Source organism: Crocuta crocuta, unplaced genomic scaffold (assembly GCF_008692635.1).
Source record: "Crocuta crocuta isolate KB4526 unplaced genomic scaffold, BGI_CrCroc_1.0 scaffold79, whole genome shotgun sequence".
Lineage (NCBI taxonomy): Eukaryota > Metazoa > Chordata > Mammalia > Carnivora > Hyaenidae > Crocuta > Crocuta crocuta.
This window is the reverse complement of record NW_027533329.1, coordinates 1,982,553-1,996,064: the sequence shown is the minus strand read 5'-3', so window position 1 is coordinate 1,996,064 and position 13,512 is coordinate 1,982,553. Positions and strand designations below refer to the sequence as shown.

Here is a 13,512-nt window from a genome sequence, read left to right as displayed (position 1 = left end):
GGAGGAAGGCAGGTAGGAAGGAGAGCACTGGGTTGGAAAGGATTAAGACATAAGGTCATTTGGGATTGGACATTTGAATAGTAATGTTAACAGGGTCCATAGTTATCAATCCAAAATTCAGTGAGCTAAGTGAAAATATAGGCTCATATTTTGGCCTTCCCAAATCTCAAAGACAAACATTTGCTTTACTATCTCCCCAAGGCAACAGGGGAAAGAATGTCTCTCTGTTTGATTTCTTTTAGGTTTCATTCAACTCTTAAAATTAAAAAAAAAAAAATTAAACTATTTTTAAACATTTATTCAATTTTAAAATTTACCTTTTCTATTTTCACAAACAGAAAATAGATGCTAAAATGTGTTAAAAATGATGTTTGAACTTTGATTTTGTAAATGATCCTTTTAAGGCCAGACATAATAAACAGTACTACAAAGAACTTCCAATTAAACACCATAATCAGGAAACTATTTTATTGACATCCTCATCAACCATCACCTACAAATTTAAGAAGCATCAACACCCATCAACTTCTTCAAAATTAAAATTATGGAACACACAAGTCACAGACTACAGAAACTATAGACTAAATTATTTTTAGGCAGTAAAACAGTTTAACCATAAACATCTCACTTCTCATATTAACTTTTTCATATCATTGATTTGAACATATGAACCATAAAACCCCATCAATTTCATCTCTAATGTGGCTTTCTCTTTCAGGGTTCGCAATAAGTTGAGATAAAATATTTTCCATCATTACATTATGTTGGTTTGTAGATGCTCTTAGTAAAAGGATTACATCACAGCATGTTCATAAAGCAACTACACATGGAGCTTATGTTCCAAAGCTCAATTTTGAGGCCACAACATATGAATCTCTGTTTTCTTTGACTGACAGCTCAAGGTTCATTAACATTTCTATCTCAATCAAGTTGAAAGAGATTTATAGGTTTGAAATGCAATAGAGGTCCAAAAATAGATAGGGGGCACAGACTAGATAAATGCATCTCTAAATCTGCTTAGTCATTTTTAGATGAAATACTTGAATAAAGAGTAGGAAAAGCAAAGAGGAAGAATCTAAAGTTCACTGGATCCTACTCAACAGCAACACACTGGGAAGTCACTAGAGAACTTAGCTTGTGGAAAAAAGCTCCAGACTCAGGAAAGTAAAGGATCCTAAGGGACATGAAAGGTAAATAAAGTATTTTGCACATTGTATTTACTAAGACATCACAGAATATTAACCACAAAATGGTAAAAATTTAATAAAACTGGCCTGTGATTTCATAAAATACATTAATATTACAAAATTTTAAAATTGAGCTTTTAAAAAGATTTTTTAAATAATTTTGAGGCACCTTAGCTAAAATGAAAATGATAGAATATTTTTGAGTCAGTAGAATAATGTTAATGAATCAGAATTAGCATCTACCTTTTGAAAATGATAAGACTAATATATATTTGAATAAAACATTACAGATAAAACATCCAACTTATTAAATTGATACGTTTATATTTATGTTTCATTTTAGTTTAAACACAAACTATATTTTCTTAACATAACTCTTATCTATTTGAGATGATTTAAGGTAAAATAAAATTAAAGGCCATTTTTATCAACTATTCTAAATATTTTATAGATCAATTTTATCTTTGAAATATCCAGTTATAATAATCTAGTAAAATAAAATTTATTAACATATAAATTATTCATGAATACTATAAACAATGTCAATAAATTATAGTTATATTCTCTTACAATATGTGTATGGTATTACAACTTCTTACTGGTAACAAAAACCATCTTTAATACATATGTCACAAAATCTTTAAACAAAAGAAGAAATTGGATATGCAAATTCCATTACAATATTTTAAGAATTAATTCTGGGGGCCATTCCTCATAAACATAGAAACAATAACTAAACTGTTTTTTATAGATGGGAAATCAGATAACTCCACCAGAAAACAAAACTGTGGAGTAAGTATAATAATACAAATTAAACACAGTACTCTAAAACCTTGTATTCAATTGGTAACATGACCAGATATCCATAGATCTCTCGAGAAAACCGTGTGCCATATGTTTTGAATGCTGAAGCTTGAAGAATTAGTTTGAAGTTTTCGCCTTCTTTTTGCCACTTCCCCATCCACCACTGAGTTGTACAGGATAGTCACGGAATGACATGCGTTCTTTCTTAGAAGGTCTCGTATTTGTTACCATTGGTGCAAGTATTCCCTTAATTGAAAAACCTAGACAGTGATATTAAATGTACACTTTCACTTAACTTGATCCAAGTAAAATTATGTTTTAAAGTAAGAAATAGACTTGTCAACAATGTGCGTTTTAGAACTACATGATCTTTGAGTTTAAGAAAAGCATATTGAGTTCCCTTTTTGTTTGAAAAATAATCAAGGTTTGGTATAAAGTTCATTTAGATTAAATAAAAGGAAATGATTGGAAAAATTAAATAGATACGTTTTCTTCTATCTACAAATCAAGACTGGTATTTCAAGACTGAGATGATACATCTTTCTAGTTCTTAGGTATTTAAATTTTCATAGTTTAAATTTTTATACCTGTTTTTATTTTCATAAATATGTTATAATTAGTTTTAGAAATAGTTCTATTGAATTTAGGACTTCTTCAGAAAGAAGAATTCTTGGTAAAACAGAAAATATATTCATTCTAGAATCTAAAGATATTCATGGGTTCTAGTCTGGCTGCGTAAGACACAACTTTGTGACTCTGGACGGGTTACCACCTTTCTGAGCCTTAGTTTATAAATGAGGGAAATAATCAGTGCGTTATAGGGTCATTGTGAAGATTGCCTTTTTGATTATACTGCAATCGTGGCAGGTCTGTGAGAGTGCTTTGCAAACAGGTGCTGTAAGATGGAAGAAGTTTTTATTTATAGTTGACAGTTTAGAATATCCAGAGAAAAGTATCAAAAATTGTTAGAGGCTAAAAATAAATAGTAGTTGAAGGAATGGGATAGTGGACTAGGAATATTTACTCAGCGAGATCTCAAGATGCCGTATCAAAAATACTATTAAAGAATTATTATCATCTGCTTTAAATCTCCTGAGGATTACGCAAGCACAGGGCTGTATCTGGGGGGAAAGGGTTTGAAAAGCATCAGAGAGGAATTCCAGAGCTCCTTTAGTACTGGCTTGAGGCAAAGGTTCAAACCACGTGACTCTTCAATGTGATGCGTCTGTGCTTTAAAGAAGTTTAGGAGGGGAATATCTAATTTAAAAAAAAAAAATTAGTACTTTCCAAACCAAAACTTAAAATATTAAAAAAATATATGTCTAAAATAGAAAAGTTAGGAAACATTAGACAGTTTGTGAAAATTTGCCTTAATTTCAAAATTGGTGCAGCATGATGGTGAATATTGATTGTAAAAGCCCATTTTATGCGTAAAAGTTTTTGTTTTTTGGATTTTTATATTAAAACTGTGACTAGGAAAACAAATTCAAGTTGATTAACCTCTATAAAGGTAGCGTATTTGACTTTATTCTACGGAAAGAATATTACTGAAAGGCAGGAAAGAAAAAGTGGGGAGGGGTAAGCTAGGCACAGAGAGGGTAATGTGTGTGGATCCAGCCCACGTCGGTAATGGAATTAGAAGACAGAACGTAGCTCGGGAGTTTAGAGACCTTCAGAGCTGGCACTCAAAGGCAAACGGAGGCAGAGGGACCTGAGGTAAAGTTGGTTTTCAAGTGCTGGCCCGGTTTTAGCATGCTTTAAGCTATTCCCTGTAAGTCCATCTGTAGTCCTTTGTGAAACCACAAGAACTTGCAAGCAACCGGAGTATTACTAGTGCAGAAAAGCAAGAATTTCCTAATGACAAAATAGTGGCCTAAAAAAGTGAAAGAAAGCATCCTAACAGCTTATCCTCTTTCTACTTGCTAGTTACATATTGAAAATATATTTTTTCAAAGAACAGAATAAAATATCTCCTTTGGTCTATCTTAGAAAACAATAGTAACACCAAACCCTCACCTTGCCCCAGCAGTAAAAATTCTTTAATGAATGAACAATTTCCTGGATAGCAAGTATGTTTTTAGGACAATACATAATTTCAGGAGAAAGCGGGGGCTGAAGGGGCAGGGGAGCAGGGAGGTCTGAGAACTGGAACACATTCAGAATTCAGATATATTTATTTAAGACAAAAACAGCAATTAATAAAAGGGTAAGCAGATTTCCACAAATGGCTGACACAAATGTTTTCTTCCAACAAAGAAAACTAACTGAATTTCTTTGCAAGCATTATTCAAGATAATATGCACAAGTTAGTATATATTTTAAAATATAGTCCAATAACATAGTTCATTATTGGGTAATATTTTTAATGAAAGTATCTTAATAGTATAAAGCTGTACTATTTAATGCTTTTGCTCTAAGCTTATCAAAGATAATAAATAATACGTAAGGAGGGAGACTCTAAAAGTATTTAAATATTTATAATGTCATATACTTCTAAAATAATTATATCAAAATGAAATAAACTAAATTGCATTAAAACATGGCTTTTCTTTAGACCAAATGCTCATTTTTAATAGTCTGCCTTCTAAAGGATTTTTCTATTGACTACGAATTTACTGTATGGTACAGTTTTTCCCCCTAATATTGTTCTGTTGTCTTTGTTATTTTGAAGCTGTTGATGAATCTTCAAGTCTTTTTGTACTTAAACATGATGTAACTGTATTTTAAGAGGCTATTTGTAATTTTTTTTATTGTTTAGTGTAATTCCTTTGGCAAATAATTTTAAAAACATATTGTGTGATATTACAAAACAGCTTTATAGCAATTTTGAAGTATATTTTCAGTGGAATGAAAATGCTGTAGGAAATTAGTCCTTAAAATTACAGAAATACTTACATATACACATAGTTTTTTTTAAATATATTCTTGAAGTGATTAAAAGCTCTCATTTTATTGTTTTGCTACTTATAAATAAATAATTTGCACAGTAATCAATGTAGCGTATTCTCTCATTGCATTTAGTGACAGTCTTGCTGTTGTCATATAAATTCTTGAACCACCAGATACATGGAACATAAATCGAAGAGTAAAACAACACATCTATAAAGGAACCACATATTGGCATTCATTTTAAAGCCATTACTTTGTCCTATAACTACTCTAGAAATGGGGAAAAAAAGAAAATAAAGAAGCAATTTAATACAGTCAATGTATAATCATTTTAAAATTACTTACCCACATGAAAATACAATAGTGGGAGATTCTTACCTCAAAAAACTGACATAAGAGCTAGACCTACTGATGGGCTCCTGGAATAAAAAAAATCTGACTGAAGGACCTTTAACAGTTTTTGTGTCTTTCCTGCGACATTATGGTTATAGATTTTATGTTTCTTTAACAACAGCCTGGCCCATATTTGCAGGTGATCATACAAATTAAACAATCAGTTTCTTACATATATGCTGAAAGTAGGTCTTGATAAGTATGCTCTATCTCCCAATAAGTCACTTCTTTGCCACATAATCTGTGTTCTGCTAAAGATTTGTTCTGGTCCTTTAAGATTTTTTTTTTGGTTAAATCCTTGGTTCTTTAACAAATGTCAAGGTCTATATATGCTATGTTTTGATAAGTAATTTAATATGTAAAATGCTTTGAGTGACTCTCCTGGTATGTAGGAAAAAAAACTTCGTTAAACCGGTCAAAACAGAAATTTCATGATGTATAGTGATACGTCATTGGATTTTCATCGATAAACCCAACACTATGTGTCTGGATATAGAAATCATTTCAAAGCCCTTCCCATATTGTATTGCTTAACAGCAGATACAGCACAAGTAAAGCATGGAGAAAAATAAAATTCAACATTTAATGAAAGTGACCAGAACAAATTTTTAGCAGCAAAGTGTTTATATCAATTTAAGGCTGTGAATGAGTTACACTGGGTAAGTCTGAGGTTGAGTAGTTATTACAGTGTTCAAATAACAGTTGTTTTTTAAGGTCATTGCTATGTCCAACTTTGAATTATAATGACCATTCACAGTGAACTTCAGTTAGTTTAAAGTCTAACACTGAGAATGAAAATAAAACAAGTAACAGGTTTATATTATATTCACATTTTCTCATTAATCCTGATGATTTTGCTTGTTTCTGAAATGGTTTTCAAGCTTTTTCAGTGACTAAAATTTTTTCTGTAACATAAAAATGGTAATAAAAATTCTGTTTCTCAATATTTCAATTGGACAATGGCACCTCCAATATTCTTCTTCCCCAATATTTAAGAGACAAATGACTACGAAAATCAGGTTTGAAACAAAATAGCCACAGTATTCACTATCGTTGATAAAAATCATGATGCCTATTATTTCTAAATCAGGCACATATAATTTATTTTGACTATGTATATTTATTTTAAAGCAATTTCTAATGAGCATAAAAGCTAATAGATACTAAAGAGAGTGAGGAATCTTATTTTGATAGATATTATATAGATTTTTACTTTTGTATTTTGCCTATTTCTTGATCTTTTACAATAGCTATGCTTCATATTTGATCTAGTATTTTTAAGGCCTCCTTATAGTATGCACTGTTCACCGGGTATTTACTATTTCTAATACACTATTTTGTTGTTTTCTTCTTTAAGATACCTTGTCGCTGTCTCTGCACAAAGATAACTAGGATGTGGTGCTAAAAATATGGTCTTAATTATATAATTCTGTGGTTCTCATACTCATATTGTTCAACATTATTTTTATTTATTTTTTCTGGAGGAATGTTTTTTGAGTGATTTATTTTTGGTTGTAAAATATAAATATGTTTTGTGATTTCTTTTTCAGAACTAGGTGTGCCTTCTGTCATGTGACCCTTAAATGAACTAAGACCCTTATTTCCATTGTTAGCTATTCTATATAACTTTGGTTAGTGCAATTTTCTGGCTTCCCACTAAACTGGTAGATACTAATTGAGTGTTTAGACTTCTAAATTGACTAGGGGGAAAGAAGTGTAACTCACTAGGGAGTTAACAATCTAAAAGCTACCCAGCCATCCATTTTCTACTGCACACTTGTTTCTAAAAATCAGGTCATATGTCCCTTTACTCTTGTCAATTCAGGTAAGGTCTATTCCCAACTCCTTTAATTTTTTTTTTTTTTTTTTTTTTACTGTTTTCTGCGGGACTCAATTCAATTCATTGTGTTTACAATCAACTGTCCGTAAGTGTTTGCCATTAAAGAATAATGGTATAAATGATGCTAACGATTGAGAGTATTTTTCATCTTAATTGATATGTCCATTTCTTTGACATAATTCTGTTCTTATGTAACAACTCTTAATTTCAAATAATCTTGTTTTACCCCTCACTTTCCCATGTTAATTAATTTAGCCAAAGCAAACCTTTAGCAAAAATATGCACTTCAAGTAAATCTTGAAATGTTTATCATTAAGCAGTTATCCTTTGGAACTTAAACATTTAAAACCCAAATTAGATTTTCAAGATCACTGGGGTCTTTGAAAGCTTTAATTTAAAATCTTCCTTTTATTTACACATTCATTCAACACGTATTTATTCAGTGCATATTTTATAGCAGGCACTCTTCTATTCTGCCTTGTAGTGGATATTCCTTTGTTTTCTTCCATGTGCCAAATCATATTAGTAACTATCACACTGTAGTTGCTTTCTATTTTACTCTATTCTAATAGTTCATCTTTACAGTCCTCATATGGAACTTGTATAAAAAAAAATACTTATTTCCATTTTCCCAGATATTGAAGACTTGTGGATAGATTTCCCAAAAACTTTTCATGGAAACTTTCATTATCCCTTTTCATGCTTATTAGCTCTTAGCAGGGAGACATTTGGCAACAATAAACATGGCTAGCCTGAGGATTTATTATATTATTGCACTTCAGTTTCATTCACTTGACAAATGCATTTCACATTTGACCATACCCATTTATTTACTCACCACATTAGCTAGTGTAAGAAATTGGTTTGAAAGCAACAACAACCTCCCAAAAATATGTCAGAGTATAGCAGCTATTTCAAAAAGGAAATGAACATGAATGAAAGGCATAAGAACTAGAATACTACAGTTAAAAACATGATGCTTTAATCTGTTATCAATAGAGCATACATGGATCCTGTCCTCAAAAGTGTGAAAAATACATGTTTTTTTGTTTGTTTTACAAAGACTAAATGTAGTTGACAACTACATTTGTGCATTTGTACTAGTTGTACAATGTAGTACAACTAGTTTCCTCACTCAAATATAGTTGAAATATGTCATTCTCTGGATAATGTCAACTGCTGATAAAACCAACTACTGTGTTAGATCTATACGCATTGTTATGTGCTTACTAATAACTGTTATATGTAACTGGAATCATTGTTGACTATTTCATTAAATTGTCTCAGATCTTGGAAATAGGCATTAAATTATAGGACATTAAATCAACAGCTATTTATTACATGCCTACCCTGTACTAGATTTGTAGGGCAAATGCATTAGATGATTCCATCAACCATGTAAACATGATCTTCGCATAGCAGTAATTAATTTTGATTATCTAGTTCTGGTTATGGGAAAGTTTTAAGGGTTAAAGTGTTAAGGTTAACGTGTTTGTTTGATTAATTTTAAAAGTTCAGGATCAAAATATCAAGATCTAACAAAGGTGTATTTTTAAGGCTTCTGCCAAAAAAAAAAAATTGAGACCAAGAAAAGTCAGAGTTAATGTGTTAAGCAATAATAAAAAGAGCCTTTACAGTTTAAAATTTTACATTGTTAGAGACCAACTCTTGCTGAACAAAAATGAAAAAAAATCTATGTGATGTAGCCCTTCTTTATTGACATGTTACTTTAAATCAAATACTTCAGACAAAAAAAAGAGGACAAGCAAAGTCAGATTTCAAATACAGAACAAGAATAAGTTGGTCATAATTGTTTATAAAGTCTTATATTGACCTTCTTTTTATCTGGGCAAAAACATAACATCTATAGTGGGATGGAAGTTTGAATCATTTAAATGGAAATTATGACAGTCAATTTTTAGTTTTAAACTGAACTTTAGTTTTAGTTAAGTTTTAGTTTAGTTTAGTCAATTTTTGTTCTTGTACAATAAATTTTTGCAACAATTGGCATAGATAGTGGTATCATGCAGTTATTTTATTAGAAGATTTTGTAGCTAGGACACCATCAAACTAAATGCTATTGAGTATGCCAGATAATTAAAAGTATTATTACAGTGCACATGTTTAAAATCTCTTCATTATGCATTTAACATCAATAAAATTTTTGCTTGAGCACAGTTATATTACTTTTTACTTCAAAACTATTAGAAGTATTATATATTATTGCCCATGTTTTCCCACTTGCTCTTCAATTCTCTGTCCTTGTCAGATCACTCATACTTTCCTGAAAATGTCATGTTGCACGGATGTAAGTGTCCACTATGCTCAAACCCTTGCTTAACACTTTATTTTGCCATCTCTTTCAGTCCCCATTAAAACTCTACAAGATACACATCACTCTCATTTTCAAAATGGGGAAACTGAGGTAATACCACTAAACTATTTTTCCAAAGATATGTGACTGTAACACAATTGAAACTTGGCTTCATTATGACTAAGGTTTTTATAAAGAAGACAACACCATGTTTAATAGAAATAAATATACCTCTAATGTAATAGTACCATAAAGAAAATCATTAGGAGCAAATGTCAGAGGGAAAGAGCTGTCCAGTACTTGGAGATAAGGCCTATGGAACAAAAAATGAATAAAATGTATCACTGAAAACAATACAATCCTCAATTTTTGTAAGTGAAGAAATACAAAAGAAAGGTATTTCTATACCTGTATCCATATCTATACCCACTTATATTTTTATATGATCTTATACCCCAAACATCTTTTTATAAAATTTAGGAATGACGAGAAGTTTATTTCAGACTTTATCCTTTGCTTGTGACAGTGTCTCTCCACTTACTCCTTTGTAAACTAGTTGGTACCAGAATTTTTGAAGTTGTTCAAAGAATATTCCCATATTTGAGTTGACTTTGGCTGTATTACATGAACACGCACTTTAATTAAGTAATATTAGTGAGTAGTGTCTCTTCTGAACTTTGCAAAATTTAATATGGCATAATAGAGATTATATGTTTTTCCAAGATAGTATATGAATAAAATATATCCGAACGATGTAATGATCTAGATTTTTTGAAAGGCCAGGTACAAGTAAAACCAATATGCTAATTACTGGACAATTGAACCAAAAACTTAATTTATTCTTTTTATGTATAGTTTCAGTTTACACTGAAAACTATGCAAGGGGGTACATGATTAAATGTAACTTTTACTCACCTTTTGACCACTCTATATGACAGAAAATTAAGTTATATGTCAAACATTTCTAAGCATCCAGTGAGAAAAGTCCACTGATTTGTAAATTTGAGTTATACACAGTAAGGGATCAGTAGGACGTAGCAGAGCTGCCAGAGGTGAGATTGCTAACTAGAGATCTCAGGGCTTTCAAAAAGGTGATGTTTGAAGGAGATGCAGGTTCCCAGTGGGATGACAGAGGTCTTGCAAAGCAACAAGATGAAAAATGGGGAGGTAAATCCAGCAATGAAGTGTCAGTAATTGGTATTCTATGTTTAAATTAAAATAAATCATTTATATCTATACTTATAACTATTACTTCTACTGTTTTACAGTTTGAAGATCATGCTTGTAACTAACTGAATGAAAATGGTAATGTGTCAATAATTAGGAGGTAAACTTCTCTGTTACCAATGTATGTATGTATGTATGTATGTATGTATGTATGTATGTATCTATCTATCTATCTATCTATCTATCTATCATCTAGCTATCTAGCTATATATCTATCATCTATCTATATTTTTTACCTGGTATTTATGTAAAATTCTAGCTTTATGATCTAAGTAAGAAACTTGGTACTATGAAAGTGTTAAATAATTATGATTTTCTCTTCCTTTAAAAGTAAGAGACTCTGTGATAGGAATGCTATTATATTCTAGCTGGCACGGGACAAAATAGCATGGATATCTCCATCTACTTTTTGTTGGAAAATGTTCCCTAAATGGTTTTGAACAACAGGAGCTAGCCCATTACCAAAGCTATAATTTCCTAAAAAATACCAGGGGCCCCTAGTTTTGAGAGCACTGAATGACCCCCATTGTGTAGTCTATTTCAAGATATTCTTAGAAACAAATGTTACTCAGACTGACTTACTAAAGATAAGTTCCTAAGGACAGCCTAGAGTAATCCATGTGTTTAAATTTAGAAATGTCTCTTTGGAGAATATAATTATCTTTCTCATCTAGTCAAGTTTTCTTACTTTAAGAGTGGAGAATGACAGCTGGTAACAACAGATGTGGGTCTTCTCAACTTAAAAATTAACACTGCAACTCCTTAACACTTTGCATTGGGTAGAGTTTGTTATTAATACTTTCAGAGAGAAACCAAAACCATTTCACATAAGAGATATCGCTTGTATTTTTGAATAATGGCTTTTTTAATTTTTGAAAATAAATTTAAGCTTTACTTTTTTTTCCTTTTCCAAGTTTTTATTTAAATTCCAGTTTATTTTCATACAGTGTAATATTGTTTCAGGTGTAGAATTTAGTGATTCATCACATACCACACCCAGTGCTCATCATAACAAGTGCTTTCCTTAATGCCCATCATCCATTTATCCCATCCCCCACCCATCTCCCTCAATCAATCCTCAGTTTGTTCTCTGGTTTCCTTCTCTTTGTTTCCCCCTCTGTTCATGCACCAGGATGTTTAAAGCAGCAGATAGCCAAAAATTGGAAAGGACCCAAATGCCCATTAACTGATGAATGGATTAAAGAATACGTGGTGTATACATATAATGGAATATTATTCAGCCATTAAAAAAGAATGAAATTTTGCCATTTCCAAGATGTGGATGGAGCTTGAGAGCATAAACTGAGTGAAATAAGTCAATCAGAGAAAGACAAATACCGTAAGATTTCACTCCTATGTGTAATTTAAGCTTTGCTTCTTAAAACATTTGCAACATTTGCTATATTAAGGTAGAGAGGCTGACCTGCAGTTTGAAACAGAATTTTGATATTTAATTGAATTTGAAATTATCTCTCTAACACAGAATCACCTAGGACAGCCACAAAGAACTTCCAAAGTACAATTCATTCAAGGTGAATTTAAAATGTTATTAAAATTAACTTCATCTTCAAAAAGGGAACCCTTAACAAAAGGAGAATGCTTCTGTTTCCTTCTAGTTTTGGCCCATAAATAGACAAGAGTTCTATTCAAAATACACTTCAGGAGAAACTATAAGCCTGGTTCTCTACTATATTAGGTGTAGGAATCATCAGATTTAAAAGCAAGACCATGGGTCACCTGGGTGGCTCAATAGGTTAAGCATATGACTTCGGCTTAGGTCATGATCTCATGGTTTGTGTGTTTGAGTTGTGCGTTGGGCTTTATGCTGACAGTTTAGAGCCTGGAGCCTGCTTCTGATTCTGTTTGCCTCTCTCTCTGCCCCTCCCCCTGCGCACACTCTGTGTGTGTGTGTGTCTCTCTCTCTCAAAAATAAACATTAAAAAATTAAAAAAATAAAAGCAAGGCCACCTTTCACACATTCTTATATATATATTTAATTTTTGTTTTTTATTTATAATGTTTATTTTTGAGAAAAAGCAATCAAGGGAGAGGCAGAGAGAGAGAGGGGGAGATAGAGGATCCAAACTGGCTCTGCACTGACAACACAGAGCTCGATGAAGTGCTCGAACTCATGAACCATGAGATCATAACCTGAGCTACAGTCAGACATTTAATCAACTGAGCCACCCAGTCTCCCTTAATTTTTATTTCTTTATTTGCGAAAGATAGAGACAGTATGAGTGGGGAAGGGGCAGAGAGAGAGGGAGAGAGAATCCTCAAGCAGGCTCTGTGCTAGCAGCGCCAATGAGGGGCTTGAACTCACAAAACTGTGAGACCATGACCTGAGCTGAAAACAAGAGTCAGAAAACACTTACCAACCAAGACGCCCAGGCACCCTTCATATATATGTCTGTGTGTGTGTGTGTTCTTATAATAATAATAACTATATACATATATATACATATACTATATATATAATAATAATAACTATATACATATGCTATATGTATATATATACATATATATACAGTATATATATATAGTATGTGTATATATGTATATAGTTATTATTATTTTAAATTTATTTTAGACAGAGAGCACATGCATGAGCAAGGGAGGGGGGCAGAGGGAAAGAGAGAATCCTAAGCAGGCTTTCCTCAGCATGGAGCCCAACATGGGTGATCCTAGGATCATGACCCATAACCCTGGGATCGTGACCTGAGCCAAAATCAAGAGCCTAAAGCTCAACCACTCAGGTGTCCCTTTCACACAGTCTTATAAACTGAAAATCTGAAATTTCCCTTAAAGAGGACAGCTGCCTGACATACTATCCCTGTTTATCTCATTATAACATTTTT

General features: G+C 32.0%; 1 protein-coding gene across 3 annotated transcripts in view; it reads right to left on the bottom strand.

Annotated features, from left to right (window-relative positions):
* Positions 1 to 2,091: 2,091 nt before the first annotated feature.
* Positions 2,092 to 13,512, bottom strand: part of LRRIQ1 (leucine rich repeats and IQ motif containing 1) — a 203,870-nt gene continuing 192,449 nt past the window's right edge. For 2 of the 3 annotated variants that reach the window (XM_077748145.1, XM_077748146.1), the window contains one exon: positions 9,644 to 9,740. In XM_077748145.1, coding sequence (XP_077604271.1) covers positions 9,703 to 9,740 — 38 coding nt within the window. In that variant the 3' untranslated portion in view covers positions 9,644 to 9,702. Of the gene's footprint in view, positions 2,252 to 9,643; positions 9,741 to 13,512 lie in introns of those variants that run through there. The other variant, XM_077748144.1, reaches the window with a different exon arrangement.